Source organism: Trachinotus anak, unplaced genomic scaffold (genome assembly GCF_046630095.1).
Source record: "Trachinotus anak isolate AG129_WGS33_773 ecotype Australia unplaced genomic scaffold, CSIRO_AGI_Tana_v1 ptg000010l, whole genome shotgun sequence".
Taxonomy (NCBI): domain Eukaryota; kingdom Metazoa; phylum Chordata; class Actinopteri; order Carangiformes; family Carangidae; genus Trachinotus; species Trachinotus anak.
In genome coordinates, this window is record NW_027273861.1 from 25,258,144 (window position 1) to 25,278,884 (window position 20,741).

At 41.7% G+C, this 20,741-nt stretch overlaps 2 protein-coding genes across 2 annotated transcripts; one reads left to right on the forward strand and one right to left on the reverse strand.

Moving 5' to 3' along the window:
- Positions 1–48: 48 nt before the first annotated feature.
- Positions 49–4,006, reverse strand: lamp3 (lysosomal associated membrane protein 3). The gene is made up of 7 exons (XM_071486400.1): positions 3,857–4,006; positions 2,516–2,620; positions 2,119–2,201; positions 1,685–1,810; positions 1,058–1,130; positions 785–955; positions 49–568 (listed from the first exon to the last, which is right to left on the reverse strand). The coding sequence occupies exons 1-7, from the start codon at positions 3,912–3,914 to the stop codon at positions 429–431; spliced, it is 756 nt and encodes a 251-aa protein (XP_071342501.1). The 5' UTR covers positions 3,915–4,006; the 3' UTR covers positions 49–428.
- An 884-nt stretch (positions 4,007–4,890) lies between these two features.
- LOC139626155 (piggyBac transposable element-derived protein 4-like) lies at positions 4,891–8,664 on the forward strand. The gene is made up of 2 exons (XM_071486395.1): positions 4,891–5,430; positions 6,780–8,664. Exons 1-2 carry the CDS (start codon positions 5,240–5,242, stop codon positions 8,533–8,535), a joined length of 1,947 nt encoding a protein of 648 aa, XP_071342496.1. The 5' UTR covers positions 4,891–5,239; the 3' UTR covers positions 8,536–8,664.
- Positions 8,665–20,741: the final 12,077 nt, after the last annotated feature.

Genomic DNA, 20,741 nt, shown 5'->3' on the forward strand with positions numbered 1-20,741 from the left:
AAGACTTGAATTGACTGGTTCATCTGTTTTGCGAGTGTAATGGAAGTTTCAATCACTAATTTTCTGCCCCCTCTCCTTTTATTTAATAACTATTGAAAACACAACAAATTTGAATATTACAACAGTGAATAGTTTTTATTCAGGGAATAAAAGTCATCACTGGAAGCAGAAAAAAAAAAAAAGAATGAAATTCTGGTTCATACAAAATACAAATGACAATGTAAAACCTTTAAGTTAATGAACGAATGGTTAAATAAATACATTTAAAAATATAATTTGCATTTATAGTTTGCTTGTTATGAGAAACATTTATGAAATAAAAAAGTCAAGTATAAGTTGAGGTGAAGTTTGGGAACTTTTTGTAAAAGTAACTCGGTAGAAAATATTCTTTGAGCTGGAGTAAATCTGCATTCAGTGTCACAGCGAGCTCAGAGCCTGTCGTAACCTTGTCTGCGGCGATCATTGATGAACAGGAAGGTCAACACTGCGATCAGGATGAGACCCACCACTATGGCCCCGATGATGATGGGAATGAGTCGTTCCTTAAAGTCAGCCCAGCACTCCACCTCTGAAACAAGACAGAGAAGGAGGATGATTAAATTAATTAATAGATATGAAAATGTGTATATATTTTTTATATGAAAAAACCTGATCAGTGGTTTGTCCAATAAGAAATCTTAAAAGTAACTGCATCTCTCTATCTTTATCTCATGACCCCTCAGGTTTTTCACTTAACATCTTGGTTCAGTTCCAGTTGTGGAACCCAAATGTTCAGCTCAGTCACCTGCTCCATAGTGTCCGTCGGGCAGAGTGAAGGCCTGCATCTGCAGAGGGACCAGCTTGATCATCAGCTCAGAGGACATCAAAAGTAGATTCTCAGATTTGCACCTAAAGCTCTGGCCATCATCTGTTGCGAACAACTTGACATGGTCCAGCATGCCAGAGTAAGTCTTATCTGAAGAGGATATAAAACAGAGACAGTTGTAGATTATTTCTCAGAATCCAAAACAGAAACAGGCTTGTACTGTCTGTCCTCTCTTTTTCACTCTGGTCTTACTGGCACATCTCTGACAAACAGGCACAGGAGACACATGAGCCGTCAGCCTGCTGATGTAGAAAATATCCTTTTCCTGGGGAGAAAAATACAGAATAGTTTGATTTAGAAATCCTAGAATCGTGAACAGATACACATTTTTCCAAACATAATTTCATCACATGTTGTGAACATTTTGATCTAGAGGTGAACCTGAAGTATTCACTAAAGCCCTACGCAAATTATTACATTCCATAAAGAGCAAAAGAAGTGAAACGTTTTCTTATAAGGTGAAATGTCTGTTTTTCTTGGCATAGCTGAATTTCCAATCATGCGATGATCAGAAAAGGTGACTATTTTATACATGTTTAAAGCCCTTCTAGCACTGGAACATCTTGCTCTCTCTTATTTTCATAATGGCTGAAATGCTGAATATTTTCTGGCATTTTTGGACCAAACTATTTATGTGATGTTTGCACTTGAACTTTATTCAGTCTTGTAATAAGCTGATGCTTAAACCTGAGTTGCAAAAACCAATAATTTTTTTTTTATCACAGGAGTATATGAAGTATGTTGTAAAGGGAAGTGGGGAAAATGCAGGCAGACACAGTTCTGTCAGACACACAATTCTGTCTCTAGATGTGTGTGTACCTTTCTGAAGGTGAGCTGCAGACTGGCAGCGTCGTCTGGCAGCGAGAGAGAGAGAACAGCGGTTTCTTTTTCACAGAACCCGCTGACATTAACCCTGCAGGGGTCCAGGCTGAAATACCAGTTCTTCTGTGAGCATACAGCAGAGAAGTCTTACTTTATATCACTGCACAGTATCACAAGTCATCACCTCTCCTCACTTTCTTCTTTGATTTGTGCAAAAATGTGACACTAAACCAACATTTGTCTGATGACAGTTCTATATCTTCTTCACAAAGAGACGCTGACACAAATATACACTCTGCAAAAAGGTGTAAGAAGGGAAGAAACTAATCCATACACACTGAGGGAAACATGCACTATTCATAAATTGACAACCCTGACAAATGCAACACACACACACACACACACAGTGTGAGCCAGTCACATCCTTCCACCTTCTTTCCGCTGACAATGTACTCTGCTCCCATTGTGGCTTTGATGCAGGGTTTCCCAGTAAGGCTCTTCAGCATGTAGGTCCCTGTGCATAACACACACACACGTGCAAACAAAGTGCACACATACATGCATTAACAAACACAGATAGTAAAGAACCAATTGTAATGTGAGTTTTACATTGGCAAGTATCATTATCTGTAACTTCCAAATGTTTTGTTTCGTCACTTTCATTCTTCATCATCTGCCACACTTGAAATTGCCTTGATTCCATCACTACTCATGCCATTATTTCAACATCTTTGTGATTCCTTCAGCAATAGATTAGCTAGTGGACCAGCAACTGGTGCTTTTGTTTATATTTCTGAAATAAATCTCGTCTTGTGACTGTGTGTATACCTATTTGAGGAATGGCCTCAGAGGGCTGCAGGACCGGCCGATAGATCTGAGCCTCAGAGTCGGAGCCAGGCTGAACAGAGCTGCCATTTCTCCAGTGGTGGGCGCCTGGTGGAGGAAGAGAACTGTCATTTCTATAACAAGGTCTAGACAAAGTTTATAAACAAGTCTCAACATGGTGGATTTGGTAGGAAAACCGTTGCTTGCTTTATGGCACAAAATTGTAATCAGGAATATTCACCATTAGAGCACAACATTGGATTTTGACACAACACTGCCTCTAAAAGACACGGTCAGGTTAAAGTGCAGTATCAACTTGATATTGAAATTTGTAATTAATCAAATTATATGTAAGTCATTGAGACCCAGTGAATCTGGGGCTGTTGGAGCCCCTGCAGGATGGATGCCAATAAGGTAGTTGTCCTCAAAGCTTTTCCAGAATCTTGAGCTGTCAAATATTCATCACATCTAAAATCACATCTAACATGTTTGTTCTCAGCTTTGTCTACTTAACAAGAAGCAGCTGAAAATAGTTTTGGATATTTTATTATAGAAAAAATGTCTTGACCTTGGTCTACAGTTTACAGGAATTACACTAAAGTATCACAATTACAAAAACATAATAATGGCGTATGTTGTTTTTTTTTATGCTTGAAAGCTGCTGCCAAACTTCATTCACAATTTCTTTCTTTTTAAAAACCTTCTTTCAAAGAGATTTGAAAGTGAACTGGTGGATGCAGCGATATGGTGCTACATCATATGAAAACTGGCTGTGATCGCTTAAACCACAAAGTGAGGAAGACAGCGAGTGTGGGACCCTTAGAGACCACACAAGCAACGATCACTGTGTGGAACAGGAAACCAGACCTGCTGAATTTGAGAAATTTACACAGCACTGAAAGCACTGACACCATGAAAGTGTAGTACTGCACTCCATAAAGTTAAAACAGCATTATGAACACCACCATAATAAATCATTAGAAATGTCCCAATCACAGGTTCACTCCCTACATTATTGATCCCAATGGATGATAACTACAGAACGGGAGATTTCATTAAACAGTAGTTGCATGGCATCATATATATATATATATATATATATATATATATATACATACATACATTTATATTCATTGATCTATGACATAAAAGTTTTGGTTTCAGAGTTCAAAATATCAAAAACAGTTTTTTTATACTATCATGTAGAGAAACGGAAGATACATTTGAAAACAACAGTAATACAGTGGCACTGTTTGAATTAAGAGAGACAAAGAACAACCTATAGAGAGAGTTTATTGTCTTTTATCTGAGGGTGAAATGACATTTGAATATCATCAAACTGACCTGGAATAACAGCAGCCAGGAAGAAGAGACACCATCCACCTGTGTGACCCCTTATCATTATAGTTAGAAAGAGAGTAGAGAAGAGCAGAACAACACGACTAGATGAGGAGCGCCGCAGCTGTGGAGTGGTGGTTCAATGTGAAAACTGTTGAACACCTACACATCTAAAAAGATGCCTGCAGAGGAAGTGTCGCGGGAGGCGTGGCAGAGGTGACACCTCTGATGGGAAACTCATGTCAGTTAAACAGACAAGCTGTGAAGCCTGTGAGAGCCGGATCACATGAATCAGAATTTATGTGCTTGATGAGTAATCACCAGATGGAAAATAAACATACTGCAATAATATTATAAACTTAAGTCAAAGTTAAGTCAAATGATCATGTTTCTCTTTGGGTTGTATTAAAGGATGAATGTTATGTGTTATATGTTATATAAATATTATATGAGACTGTATTATAGTTGATAACCAGCAATACAACAGAAACAAAATAACAAAAAGTATTAGCATTATTATTGTGTGTGTGTGTGTGTGTGTGTGTGTGTGTGTGTGTGTGTGTGTTGCATTTTTTTACTTATTTATTTTGTGATCATTCTGAGGTATGGACTGTTGGTGACACAAAACAAGCATTGTGAGGCAATTGTGACGGTATTTCTCATTATTGTATCTTTTTTTCAGTCTTTTTAATTGTTGTAAGAGGTGATGACGTTCAGTGGAAGCTGCTTTAGTCTCAGCTATGGAGATAATCATCTTTATAAGACTATGATCTTTTTAAACAGACGTTTTATCCTAAGTTGAGACTGTATGGAAACCCAAGTCTCCACTGACTCTGGCACTATCCACCGGCCAATGCGGCGATTACGTAGACGTCCCTGATTTGCTTAAATTACACAACTTCACTAGATCCAATCCACAACGCTGCAAGATATAGTTAATTTATTTAGATTTTTTCTATTTATTTATTTTATTTTATTTTTCTCAGTAGGTGGCGGTATGCACCTTTAAGCTGGTTTGCGATCCGCCAAGACACACGAAGAAGAAGAAGAAGAAGAAGAAGAAGAAGAAGAAGAAGAAGAAGAAGAACAAGACGCAGAAGAAGAAGAAGCAGCAGCAGCAGCAGCAGCAGCAGCAGAAGAAGAAGATCCGCTGTATTTCAGAGGGTGGCGGTAACGCCTCTAAACGCTCTTTGCCAACCGCCATAAAACAACACAAGAAGAAGAAAATAGCCCGAGAGGGGAAGAGGAGAGAGCATGGATCTATGATAAGACCATGGGAGAGAGGGAGGGCGGCAGAGAGGAGGCAGCTGCGAGAAAACAAACGACGGAGTGAAGAGAGAGAAAGAGAGAAAGACTTTGCAGCATTTTAGTCATTTAGAAAACGTTGCGATGCCCAAGGCGAAAGCCCGGACCAGGTCCCCCGGGTCCCCCGGGTCCTCCAGGTCCCCCGGGTCCTCCAGGTCCCCCGGGTCCGCCGCCAAGTCTCTGCAGCTCAGCGTTGACTCGTCCGACGACAGTGAAGACAGTCAGTACAACTCGGAGAGCGACTGTGAACAGGACATCGACGCTGTTTTAGACGGGTGAGTAAAAAAAAAACCCTATTTTTTCTTGTCTTCACTTTTGCTCTCTGTATATTTACTATGTGGTACTATTTGCAGTTGTGAAATTAAATTATGCTTTGTCATCTAGTTTGACTTTGTCTGTATATTTACTACTTCTTGCCAGTGATGCGCCATACCACTGGTTTCCCTTCAGATCCGATACCAAGTAATATCCAAGCTGGTATCGCCGATACCGATACTTTGTTCAAAAGTTTAATATGTTCAGTGAGGTAAAATAATAAGTAAGCTGTAACTATTGCAAATAATTCTTGGGAACCACCATCGCACAGGATCTCAAATGGGAGCTAAACATCAGCTCCCTCATCAAAAAAGCTCAGCAGAGGATGTATTTCCTGAGGCAATTGAAGAAGTTCAACCTGCCAAGGACTATGATGGTGAACTTCTACACCTCCATCATTGAGTCCATCCTCACCTCCTCCATCACCATCTGGTACGCTGCTGCCACGGAGAGGGACAATAACAGACTGCAGCGTATCATCCACTCTGCTGAGAAGGTGATTGGCTGCAATCTTCCGTCCCTCCAGGACCTGTACGCCTCAAGGACTCTGAGGCGTGCAGGGAAGATTGTAGCTGACTCCTCCCACCCTGGACACAAACTCTTTGAGACACTCCCCTCTGGCAGGAGGCTGCGGTCCTTCAGGACCAAAACCTCTCGCCACAAAAATAGCTTCTTCCCATCTGCTATTAGCCTCATCAATTGCTGATCAATTGCTGATCAATTGCACCAATCACCAGAAAAAATTCCTTGTATGTGAAAACATACTTGGCAATAAAACTGATTCTGATTCTGATTCTGATTCTGATAAGACAGCACACTACTCTCTTATTCTTTAATTACAAAGAAAATACATTCAGTGCACCATTTAGCACTTTGAACAGATCAAAAGAAGATGTCCCACAGACCAAGAAACTTAAAAGTTGCATGTTAATTGACACTAAAGCATCTGAATCAGGCTCCCTTGAAAATGCTTCATAACTGAGGCAAGCATGCTCTCCAGTTAGTATAGTTAGCACAGCTGAGCGTCTGGGCATCTTACCCAAGACTAATTCATCTGCTGGCTAATTTGCTAGTCAACTAGGTATTATTTAGAGTCTAAATAATAATACTGCTTTCACCAGCATATAGTCTAAATTTTAGACTATATGCTGGTGAAAGCGTTGTCACTTTCTACTGTGTCCCTGTTGATGATAAAAGACACATATCCAGTCATGCACAGTTCACAGTTACACTATAACTCCTATGTGTGTGGGCTTTGGTAATACTGAACTGGATATTTTGCTAACTGTGCATTACATTTGTTTGGTAGATCAGAGGACAGCAGCCCAGACTGGGAGCCCGAGAAAGAGCAATCTTCATCAAAGAGACGACGCTTGTTCTTCGCTGCCTCCACTCCTACACCCGCTGGATCAGGGGGCGCTGCGGCCACCACACCCACTGCCATAGGTGCTCAGGCTAGAGGTAGAGGAAGGTTGCCAAGACCATCTGGGTTTCATCATGTCCCCCACCTCCCAGAACAGCAGTGGCAGACTGTTGAGGATGAGGACGTGGAGCCTCCTCCTTTGACATTCAAGCCACTCAGGCAGCCGGGACCGCAGCAAGCCACCAGGATTGCCAAGACGCCACTGGACTTCTTCAAACTATTTTTTACAGATGCTGTGCTGAAGTGTTTGGTGGCAAACACCAATGCTTATGGACATCAGAAACAGCAGGGGAAGAAAGAGGCGTGGCGGAAGATCACAGTCAAGGACTTTCTATCATATATGAGCATAGTTGTGTACATGGGACTTGTAAAATGCATGGGAATTGTTGATTATTGGAACGGGTCCCGTTTTTATGGCTTGCCGTTTCCTGGATCTGTCATCTCCCGCAACAAGTTTCTGGTCATTTGCAGAGCGCTCCACATGAGCAGCCTCACAGCTGATGCACACAATGATGCTAAGAGGGGGACACCTGATTATGATCGGCTCAGTAAAATCAAGCCCCTCTACCAGAGCATTGTAAGCGCCTGCAAGGCTCACTTCCAGCCGGAACAGAACATTTCCATAGATGAGAGGATGGTGGCATCGAGGGCACGAACTAGACTGAAGCAGTATATTCGTAACAAGCCCACAAAGTGCGGGTACAAGCTGTTTGTACTCACTGATTCCGAGTCAGGCTACACCTGGAACTTATCTGTGTTCGAGGGAAAGTCGGCTGGTTCTAGGAAGGGCCACAGCTACGACTCCGTGATGTCCCTCATGGACTTTGACAACCTGGGGACTGGTTATCACCTTTATGTTGATAACTTTTATACTAGTTCCCATCTTTTCAAGGACCTGCTTGCAAAGCAGATTGGAGCCTGTGGAACCATCCAACCTGATCAAAATGGTTTCCCCAGAACCCAGGCCAATGACTTCACCAGGGGTACTCCACGGGGTACCATCAGGTGGATCAGGGACAGCAGTCTGCTCTTTGTCAAGTGGATGGACACTCGACAGGTAGCAATTTGTTCCACTATCCACAAGGCTTACAGTGGACACACAGCCAAGAAGAGGGTGAAGACAGGTGGAGAGTGGAAGGAGACTGATGTCCCTATTCCGGCTGCAATAAAGGACTACAACCAGTATATGGGTGGTGTAGACCTGTCTGATGCCCTCACAGGATACCACAGCGTTATCCACAAGACCAAGAAGTGGTACCGGGCTTTCTTCTACCACTTTGTGGATATTGCTGTGGTCAACGCCTACATTCTGTATCAGCAGTGCCAGAGGAGTCCTCCTTTGACCCAGAAGGAGTTCCGGCAGGCACTGGTTGAAGAGCTGGCAGGCAAGGGCTCTGTGTCTACATATCAGCGGCCGATTTCAAGATATATCGCACCCCCTGCCCCAGAGGCTTCACACAAGCTGCACTACTTCACAGAGGGACAGGTGGTGGCAAAGAAAGATGCTGGCTCTGCAGGGAGAAGGAAGTGTGTGCGCTGCCATAAGAAGACACCAGTCGGCTGTAGGAGCTGTAATGTGGCCTTGTGTTTCGTGGCAGCAAGGGACTGCTACAATGCATGGCACACACTGAAAGGACTGTAAAGACTCTGCAGACTCTTAAGGACAAAACCAGGACTGCCTTAGATTTTTAAAAATATTTTGTGTGTATAGTTTCAGCAAGTGCAAGTTTCATTTTGGCAACTTTCTTGAATAAAAATTACTCAATTTGAATTCCATTGACCACTGACATTTTTGTCTCGTGCTAGCATACAGAGTTTTGTCACATGACAACAGCTGATTCCATACAGACACTAAACAAATGAGTTGAGAGAAAAACGATGATCAACAATGTTTTGGATGATGGAAAGAAGTTTTATAATCATCACCCTTTTGTAAAGTAAAAGACAGGTCTAAACAGTCAAAGTACAGGTTTAGCAAGGTGGTGAGAGAAGCTTAACGACTGAAAAAAGATTCCTCACCAGTTCTCAGCCAACAACTCTGCTTCTGTCTGGAAGGGGCTCAGACAGATCACCAACTACAAACCTAAAGCCCCTCACTCCATTAACAACTTGCATATAGCCAACAAACTGAATGAGTACTGCCGCTTTGAAAGACAATGGCCGTAATGCATGCTAATACACCATGCATACTAATACACTATGCATTAGGACATGGTGTAACATGCGTTTTCAGTGATCTGATCACAATTGGTCAACTCTAAGTACATGTGTTCACAACTAGCTTTAAAATGCATCTCCAGTGACCACTTGTGATCAGACCTGACTTCCCCACATCATTTGCAAATAAACAGGTGTGTGGTGTGGTTTTTGCCAATCTAACACACAGGCTGGTTGTCAACTCGCCTATGTAAGTGTGTGTGTCAGTGATAGTGAGAGAAAGGGAGCAAGCAGTACAGAGGGGTTAAGTGAATCAATGTGCTGAGCACAACTCTACAGTGAAGTAAGGGTTTATCCTAACTATTTAAAATAAGTAAAATATTTCTGGTTAATTATGAAACTGCAATGGGGCTAATTAGACTGGCAGAGGACGTCAGTAAAGTAGGCGGACCTTCAATGTGAAGGAAGGAGTTCCAGCAGGCACTGGTTGTAGAGCTGGTAGGCAAAGGCTCTGTGTCTACATATCAACGGCTAGTTTCAAGATACACCCCCCCCCCACCCCCCCGACTCAGAGGCTACACACAAACTGTACTTCTTCAGAAGGTGGCAAAGAAAGATGCTGGCTTTGTAGGGGGAAGGAAGTGTGCACTGCCATAAGAAGACACCAGTTGGCCACATTACAGAGTGCTACAACACGCACTGGCACACACTGAAAGGACTGTAAACTCTGAAGACTCTTCAGGACAAAACCAGGACTGCTTTAGATTTTTTTATAGTTTGTGTGTAGTTTTGGCAACTTTCTTGAGGTCAGTATGGCCACTTGAAAATGTGGGAAAAATCAATAAAATATTCATATTTAAACATTAATATGAAATAATAACTCCAAAATTAATTAGAGTTATCCTCGGGGGCACCTGCCTAAACTTTGAAAGATAGCCAATATTGTGCAGTCTCAAACTGATTACTGTTGATTTGGAACTTTTAATAATAATTAAATTGATAACTACAACCAAAGTTACCACATCAAGTGTAAGTAAGGTTCTTTGTGCAACTTTAAAGACACCAGTAGATATACGTAAAAGACATTTATTTACTAGGTTCTAAGTAACATACAATGTCTAATCTACTATCTACAGGTAGGTGTGTGTCTGTGTGTGGGGACACAAACAAAGGGAAGATGGCTGAGTCAAAATGTTTGCTGTGACCACATGACCTTGAAAAAGCTACCACAAGATTGTGGTCAACAAAGAAACTACTCAAGAGAGCAGGCACAAAGATGGCTGCTGAGACCACATAGCATGTGGGGGAGGGAGAGTGTGACTTTCAGGTAGTCACAGGGTGCCAGGTTAAAAAGAGGGTTAGCTGCATGCAGTTCCTAGCACTGGGCTACATGTATGTGTGTGGACATATAAGCGTCAGTTAACAGGGGGGCTAACCAGTAACATTAACAGATAACAACAAAGCTCAGATACATCAACTAGGTCAGTACATGTACATCAACAAAGTCAACAATCATGTGTTTAGCCATTTTGTGCTACACTGTGCTACTAAGGGTTATACCCAGTCAACTCTACCCAGGCCTTAGAACTAAAAGAGAGAAGGTCTTTCCCTGTGTTGTCTTCACAAGGTCCAGATAATTTGTGTGACGTCCTAGTGGAGCCAAGTCCTTACAGCTGTGTGGCTTTGGTGTTGCAGAGGAGGCCACTGGCCGCTCCTTTGTTCTTGCAGAATTAGTTGTTCCACACTAACTCTGCTGTTGCTCCTGTTGCTTGGGATTCAGCTGCAGACTTGGTGTCGTAGCAGCTGGCACTGAATTAAACTTGTTCACTCTTGGTTCCTTAAGCAGGCACTCGCGTCACTGCTGTTCAGAAAGAGCAAAGTGGAGCAGTCTGCTGTGAGCAGGAGAGCTGGTATTCTGGGTAGCAGTCTCAGTGCAAACCTGGTGCTAGGAGCCTTGCTGCTCCTGGAAGAAGGTCCAAGAGGAGAGAGGCTTGTTGCCTCTTGGAGAACCAGGAGGAGAAGAGGCTCCAGGTAGCAGTTGTGCTGACCTGGTTCTGGGAGCCTTGTTGCTCACACAGCAAGGAGAAGAGAGAGAGGGGCACAGCTGGCTTCACTGTATGGTGACACCTTGGTCAGTAAGGGTGTGTATGGGATGTACTCATCAGGTGTAAAAAATTGAGGATTGTGGGGAATGTTGTTCACAGGGTCCTTCGTTCGTCTGTAGAACAAAAGAACATGTGGTCTTCTCCACCCTGAATGATCTGAGTCCCAACAACTGGGACAACATGGTGTAATGTAAAACAGTGACCAGCAGATGGTGGTATTACTGTGCAGTAAGAACTCAGGAGCAGAGGGGGAACAAGTCTCTTTCACTGCTGAGCTGTTTCCTTTCCTAGATATCTAGAGATCCTAAGTCAGAGGCAAATACTTGCTGTAGATTTCTTCAGGTTATTTCACCTCTTTCAAGTCATCTCCCGGTCAGTCCTCTCTATAGTACTGATTTCACTTAAAACATGGCAGCAAACATAATTGACAATGTCTGTGTGCCAATCATTAAATAACTTTGATCATTATGCCACATTAACTGCTTGATTTCCTCAGGGACTCCGTCTGCATGGAAGCACCTGCTATCAATAGACTCGGTGTCCTTCTTTCTCAAGTATTTCCTTTGTTCATGCAGTTGCCTGAGCTTCCTAAATACTTAGTCCTGCTCATTTTTGATTCATTAATGAGTAGATTTGTAAATTTGCTTTGTGATTTGCTCACACACTTAGCCCATCACATCCTCCTAAGATTTGTCAAGATTTTCAAGTCACACAAGACTAAATATTCATGTAAAAATACAGCTGTTCCCTCACTCAGAATTATTCATCTTTATTAATGAAGACATTAGTTTTGTGCTCTTTTAAGTGTCGGTTTATTAGATATGAAAGGATCTGAAGATCAGAACTTCAGAGGGATATAGAAGATTTAAATCAGTCAAGGGGCACGCTATAATGGCTTAAACTCACAGTATGTAACTTCTGCCGCTATGGGTCTCTCAATCAAAACAATAACAAAAGACAGCGTTGGATGATGTAATGAAATAGTGTGGGCTTATGGGAGTTGTTGTCTTCACCACCATTGCCATAAGCTTCTGGTTTGGATTTCTTCAGAGTCAGTCATTCAGGAGGTTTTTACTGTCAGCTGAATTATCCATAGCGGTGTCCTCCTCCTAAATGGACCAGTGGATTAAAACCAGTGGAAACACCAAATAAAGCAATGTCACTTTAAAAATCTTTGATTCATCGGTGCTGTATGGCAGATTGAAAATCAGGGAAGAGTTGGGGGCTAAAACTACAAATCTAAATCTGCTAATCTTATAAACCAGATGTTTGGGAGTTTTTACTGGCAGCAGAAATATCTGCAGAGGTGTTATCCCTTCGGCATCAAATGGAACAAGGGATTAAAACTGGTAGAAACACAAAATCAAGCAGTGTCACTCTAAAAATCAATGATTCCCCGAAGCTTCTTGACAGACACAACATCTCAGAATGGCTGGAAACTGAGACTCTTTGCCTTTGTTTCTTTTATAATTTAGGATGTTTTTACAGGCACACCATGTAGCCGCTAATCCACCAAGCAGGCAAGCCCTGGCAGGGACTCTTAACTGCATGTCATTCCCTTTCTCTCTGTCACTCTTTATTGGTTTTTACCAGGAGCCATTCAACAGAGGTGTCCTCCTCTCCATAACAAATGTACCAAGGGGTTAAAAAAAAAACAACAACAAATAAAGCAGTTTCACATTAGAAATCCGTGATGATGATCTTTGGCGGGCACAGGGCATCTCAGAGTTGATGCATTGACATCCATGAGTGGATAGGACCTGAGCTGTTCTCTGATAACTTAAGATTCAGAGGTCCGATGACTAAAATCCTTAATCCGGTTAAAATATATGGTTGAAAATAGCCAAAGCATACTTCTTCAGAGCAGACTTAAAAATATACCTTTTTTATTGTTTAGTTTTTTTAAGTGTCTTGTTTTGAATATGTATCCCTGTGTATTTTTTAACTTGTCTAGACCAGTGGAGAACAATGTCTCACTCCCAAGTATGCAAACTGTATATTATGGAAGTGACAAATAAATCTGATTCTGATACAATGACCCCGTATCCAAAATTGACAAGACCGGGTCGGAGCTATATGGTTAGCATGCTGACTTCAGTAGAAGAAAAGAACTGACAGATATAGAAAGGTGGGAAACAACAGTGGTTAACATTGGTGTTGCTTTCCCCTGCTTGAGAAAGCTCTTGGCAAGTAAAGGAATGAAGTTTGATACTGAACTTGCGATGTTTCTTCTGGACGGGTCAGTAACAGATGTTAATGCTAACGCTCCTTTAAAACACACATTGAGAGAGTGAGCCAGCAGAGCTGAGCTGTACCATCTCCTGCATTATCAGGGTAATTTAAAAATAAAAAACATGTCTGTGGATGTTTTAAGGGGTTGCTATTGCAATTCTTTACTTTATTGTAATGACCTGATTGATTGAAGCAGACTGGAAATTCATTTGTACAGGAAACAGATGGCTGTTAATCACAAACTGAGGGGAAGAGAGTGATTTGCTCTTAACTGAAGTGGATGATGTGTTAGTGCTGTTTTTGAGTTGTTCCAGCTGCAGTAATTACATAAACACAATACACTGCGTAGTGCTTTAATACGCACACATAAACGTGGACGCACAAGCACACACATTGTGAGGGAATTCAGAATTTCCCTATGCACACTCTTAGTATCCCCGTACACTATGATAGCATGAGGGAGGATAATGAGTAAAAATGATGTTGTTCTCTCCTAATCAACTCCTCTTTGTAAGCCAGGGGATAGTAAAGATGAAGGCTTACCAGGCTGGCTGCAAAGCAGATTGGTGATACATCAGGGTCTAAACACCCTCACCTGTCCCAGCAGGAAGGAAATTTAATTAAATTCATTTCTCACAAATATGCAAAGATTGCATCTGCAGCACAAAAGGGGGAAACTTTTGCTTTGATGTTTTTGTATAATTGCATGTTACACATTTATGTTCCTGTTGCTGATTGCCTTGTGTGTCTGAACACACATGCCATTTAGGAGGGGAGTAAGCCCATCACAGGGAGCGAAGAGTGAGCCCATTACAGACATCTACAGTGTGTAGTGTATGGATGCCCTCAAACTCAACCCACACTGGGCTCCTGTGCCAGCCAATTACAGTGATATATAGTGTTCATATTTGTTGTGAACACCCTCACACATGCAAACATACACACACACACACACACACACACACACACACACACACACACACACACACACACACACACACTGAGAGGCTAGTTTCTTATTGAAAATGTGAATCTCTGTGTTTAGCAGTAATCCCCTTATCATGCAAGTACTAACCACAAACGTATGGACATAGAGAAAAACAGAGGGAACCGAGCAGGAGAGGAATATAGAATGCACACACACTAAACACACAAGTGGTCCTAATCTGAATTGCAGATTTTTATTTTTTTGTAGCCTCTCTGTCTGCCAGCACCATGATGATGAGCCGTCCTCGTTAGCATGGAGACTTTTAGCTGTAATTATCTGGTAATGGCACTTAGCCCATCAACTCCTCCTCTGGTGTGTTCCACTGCAGGCGCAGTCTCACACACATATTCAGACACAAATACACATGCTGGCATGCATCTAGGCAGACAAGCACAAATACAGACAGACAAATGCACTGAGACACACTGACACGCTCAGCTGGATGGAGAGAAATCCATGAATACAGACAAAGAGAAGCACGCTCAGACAAACAGACACACAAATGCGGACAGGCAAACATTAATAGCCGCACACGCCGCCAAATAGAAATCCATGAATACAAGCAGATACACACAAATGCAGAAACGTACACATGGACGAACACAGACAGGCACGCACACAAACAAACACACACAAAGTGTGCCATATCCCTGCTCCCCTGTTTGGCCCCATGGCTAATCTGTGCAACTTATTATCCAGGAGATAATAGGAACTGTCATCCATGAAGCAGAGGAAGGAGGACGAAAGAGGGAGAGGAGTGGCCGTGTGCTCACTGCATTTTTAAACAGAAAGAGACTTTATTGCAATAACTTTATGAGGCCAGATGCGGCATATTAACTGCTCCTTTCACAAAGTCAAAACACCTTATCACTGCAACAAAGTGGTGCCACAGTGGGAAAGTTTAACAAAGGGAAGAGCAAAACTGCTGATAGAGGTAAAATTAAACGGACCAAGAGAGACAGGGAGTGAAAGACAGGAGGAGCGAGGGGAAATTCAGGGAGGTATAAAACAGAGAGAAAGAGCTGCAAGTGCAAATGGAAAGTAGTGAAAAGGGAGACTGAATGTTAATTTGCTTTTTACAATCAAGTTTTATTGCAAAGGTTGTGAAACATTTCAGCTGTCAATTTTGTCAAATTGTTCACACACAGGAGCACCATAAACCTGCACCTCTGCTGCAAAGCTTTCAGAGGTAATACAGACACAAAGGCAGAGAGGAAGGTAATGAGAGAGAAGAAGAAATAATGGAGAAGGAAAAGAGACTAGACAATAATGGAGAACGATTAAAAGAAATTGAAACAGCAAACATAGGCAGAGACTCTGCTTTACGTCACTGTGTTTTACAGTAGGTGCTATGCCCTGAAAACAAAATCTTTCTTGTTTGAAAAGAACCTAGCAGATTAACAGCTGGTGTGGGTTTTAGTATGTGGCTGCAATCTCAACTTTGGTGGCAATAACAGTGTGATGGGGGCCTCTGGCCAGCAGAGGCAGCAGAGCATGAAACCTCTGTAGTTTTATCTCAGTTTGCACCAGGCTACATGATAATTCAGTACAGGTGTCTGTCTGTTTCCAAATGAAAAATGCTGAGATACATAGATATACACAAAGTTAAAAATTCAAAATAGTCAGCGAAAGCATTTGCACACTGAAGTAAAGTGGTTTGAGATCATCATCATCATCTAATCGTCCAGGGGTCTATTCAGCAGAGACAGCACAACGTAAGCATTCATGTAGAGTCGTGTTTCTGAACACCTCACGAATGGGAGCCCAACATTCACTCTCATTATAGCTTTGTTTTGCCTGCCCTAACTCATGAAGTGTAGTAGCTTTCAACAAAACCAAAACAATGAGCTGAAAGTCACTGAAGTGCTTTGTGAAGCTGAGGGAAACTGCAGAGATGGGTGATAAACTGTAGGTTCATCACTTTATGTGACCCTTTGCATTACACTCAGGTATCTCATCCTTTGTTAATGCGGAAATATTGATTAGAGCAAATTTGACTGGCAGTGGTATTTGAAGGTTATATTTTGAGTGTCATCCTGATGCATCACAGTTTGTGTATCTTTATCTCATTCTAACTGCAAAAAGAGTAGAGAGAGACATTATAATACAGTGCATGCTGAATGAAGTATGGAATCATGGGACAGTGAGGGTTTTGTTTAGGTAGAGGGGGAAGGGGTGATTTTCAAAGTTGGTAGACAACAATATTGTCATTTAAACTGATAAATTACTAACATTATTACTATTCATTTCATTTAAATAATTGTACCTAAAAGGTAAAGCCAAAAATCTCTAAAGTATTCCACTCTATACAAATTAAATTGTGTATCTAAATTTATACCACAGTTTTATTCTGAAGTTTTCTCTGGGGAGGAAGAGGTGAGCACGCTGAGGTCAGTGCTGCTACTCACAAATAATTTTCATAAGTAAAGTTGTCATTCCTGGCTCCCCAAATATTTTATAAATTTTTCAAGTGACAGGTAGAGAGGAGATTTTCTGTACTCAGCCACCTATGATGCCCCACTAACTCCAAATGTTGACTAATAGAGTCCGACATGAGCTCCATTTAGCGGAGGAGGGGGGAAATAGCTGGTGAGAGAGAAATGAAGGAGAGAAAGATGTTGTGGACGGAGGCTGGATTGCTGCCACAGTGCTGTGAAAGTGGACTGTTACAGGGGCCTTAAAGGGTTGAACAGTAAAATAGATTACAGTTGGAGGACAGCGAAGTCGAAGGCGTGAAGTTTCTGAATGGTCTCCCTGTGTTTTATTTCCTCACAGTATTCTGGTCTCTTCCCACACTGCAAATAACACGGCCATGGTCAGGTGGATGGATATGAAAGTCTAGATTTCCCAGAGGCATAACATGTCAGTCTATGTGGGTGGGATTTGTGATGCACTGGTGGTTTGTTTCAGGTGTATTGCCACACTTCTGTCCATTGCTGGAATTGGCTTCATCTCTGAAACTTGATAGAATAATAACCTCTACAACATCAGCTACAGTAATTAAAAAACAAAAATATAGAGAACAGATATTCTGTTCAGTATGTGACTGTTCTTTCCCTGTAACCAGACATGCTGAATCTATTTTTGAAGACCAATGTTTTTATTTTCAGGCATCATTCATTTTTATGTAACTTTTGCTATTGCTACATAGCCAACATTAGCATTAACAGCTGTTTACTTTCCAGTCTAGAAGAAACATTGCAAGTTCAGCATTAAACTTAAGTCCTCCACGTGCAGCATCCCTCCAGCAGGGAACCCTTGTGACCCTTGTTTTGCTTCTATTTCTATCACTTTCTATCCCTTCTACTTAAGTTAGCACTCTAACCAGGTGGCTCCGGCCCCAACATGTCTGCACACTGCCTTCCTCAGAATAACAGCTGAAGCCGCTGCACTGATAAATACAGTGTCTAGGACAGGTGTTTCAAATCCGACTTCTCCAGGCAATCAGCCTGAACATAGAAACAGAAGCCACAGAATGACAGCGTCTAGTGCTTTCTGGTTCTTGTTGATGTTGAAGGCTTTTCTTAGTTTTAATGGCCTTGACTCTACATGACTGTTGTATTTTATCCTGAAGAAATTAAAATATCCATCTCAGGAGCTTAAAATGGAAAAAAATGGAATGACCGTCTTTCCCATTATTTTAAATTAATTTTTATTTTAGTCGTGGAGAAGACAGCTGCTCAGTGTGTTTGAGTTTGAGTGATCCACATGTGCCACATCCAAGTGTGCTGATGTTTTCTTTTCCTTTTAAACATATATCAGATCAAATTATTATGAGATGAAAACATCACATATTGAAATATAAGAAGGAGGAATGACTTCAGGATTAATATTTGTACATTTTAATTTTAGACAGTTAAAGGTTTTTTTGATGCCCTGCATTAAACATGTTATTCATTCCTTGACTGAGAGAATAAAATTAGATCTGTAAAATTTTATAAACAATTTCCGCAAACTAAAACATGAATCTGACCCAAGATTCTGGTGTTAGTTTTTCATGGTCAAAGGGGCTTTTTCAAAGGTTTCAGAGGCATATTTGTACATTCATAAATTTTCATGCATGGATCTTAAGAAAACAATAGAAATCCAGAGTGCAACGCATTTTTTCTGAACAAAAGTACAGAGCATAACCCAGAACACCCAAACTTCTCCAACTACGATGAGTTCTTGAGTTATCATGAATCCTCAATGAAACCGCTGAGCCGCCCTGACTTCTGTAATGCTTGGGGAGATGACAGCACAGGGCACAGACAGGGCTGAATCTTCAATGAAGAGCAACAGCAGCCCTGGAACAATGCGCAGGCCAAAGAGCGCCCATATCCTGAGCCAACTCTCCCTGCCGGCTCATCCATCAAACCCCCAATGAACTGTCACACTTGGCAACTCTCCAGCGACCAGACAACGTGTTACTTTTTTTTTTTCTTGCTTGCACTGTCAGTCCGTTTTACCCTTTCGCTTCAGTTCTGGTTCTCCTTCACTTTACTGTAACTTGTCTTGTTCTTTGGAACAAGGAGGCTGCTGGTGTCAACTTTATCCATCATAAGAGGAAAACAACAAATGTTTAGGAGATTTATTTAGGACACACACACACACGGCAAAGTTTAAAAAAAAACATTCACTTCTGTGTTTCCAGCGACCATTTCCATGATATTAAGTTAATATAGCTTCAAAATTCAAGCTGCAGGGGAAGTAATCTTTGATTGAATCAAATGCAGAACAGCTGTGCTCCCTCTGAGTGAGCTGGGTGCTCTGCTAAACTGATCACAACTGTTAACTGGTATATTCAGCAAACAAGCCAATACGTCTCTGCGTTGGAGAATTAAATAAATGAAAGATATAAAATGAAAGTATATTTTGAGGTTGCTTGACTTTGCTTAATTTTGTTACACTGTGGCAGCAAACACTCATCAGATCATGTGACACAGGTTATAGCATGTTGCATGATTTGTGGAGTTTTTACCTGCCACTGCTCTAAGGGTAGTGGGTGTTTATAAATACTATGAGAAAAACGTCTTAACTGACTTAATATAATAAGATGACAAGCGCCAGAAACACATTTTTGTCAACGCGAATATTCAAATGGCAAAAAGAGAAATTATATACCTTACAAAAATAGATTTGCCTCTTTGCCTTATTTTTCCACAGATTTACACACACAGTATTCAACTTTTGCCGCTAGGGGTCTCTCCATCAAAACAATAACGAAAGACGGCGTTGGATGACGTCATGAAATAGCGTGTGCTCATGGGAGTTGTTGTCTTCACCACCATTGCGTTAAGCTCCTCCCGGTTCGGATTTGTTCAATGTCAAGCGTTCAGGAGGTTTTTACTTGAAGCCGAATTATCTACAGGTGTTTCCTCCTCTCCAGAGTAAACAGACCTGGTTAGAATATAACCATTAAAAACACTGAAAGCAGTTTCACATTTAAAGTCAGTGTTTCGACACGGGACATCGGGTTGGGAGTTGACTGCTAATCTAGCTAACTGCTAATTTATGAACCTGACGTTCCGGAGTTTGTTTCTTTACCGGCAGCCGAATTATGCGCAGAGGTGTTGTTCCCTCTTTAACGATCCGACTAGGGGATTAAAACTGATAGAAACACCAAATGAAGCAGTGTCGCTTTAAAATATGTGATTCACCGGCGCCGTACGGCGGACACAGGACATCAGGGGAGAGCTGGAAGCTAAAACTGCTAAATTATGAACCAGACGGTCGGGGTGTTTTTAACCGGCAGCCGAATTAACCGCAGAGGTGTCCTCCCCTCCGTATCACACGGACCAGGGGTTTAAAACCGATAGAAACACCAAATCAAGCTGTGCCACCCTAAAAGTCAACGATTAGCCGACGCTGCTCGGCGGACACGACTTCCTGGAATGGCTGGAAGCTGAGACTCCTTACCTTTGTTTCTTTGATAACTGATGAGCCAGACTTTCAGTGTGTTTTTCCAGGCACACCATGTAGCCACTGATCCACCAAGCAGGCGAGCCCCGGCCAGGACCCTTTACTGCATGTCACCCCCCTTCTCTCACTCTCTGCTGGTTTTTACCGGCAGCCAAGTGCCAATTTAGCAGTTAGCAATTGCTACCTCTGCTTATAGTCCTGCAAGGATGTTAATTTACATTAATAAAGAGCTGGTGAAATGTGTAGGCAAGCGATGCAACTAGATGGTGACAAATCAAAACACAAGTAGTGAAATGTGAATAAATCAGTGTAAATTTACGATATAGTGAGAACCCATTGTATATACTGTGTATTCCCAACATGATTGCTGAAGTCCATGTTTTTCTTGGTTAAAAAAACACAAGAAAGCAGCTTCAAGATACAATACACAAAGACACAGGATAAAGTATCAACACTGAAGTTGGA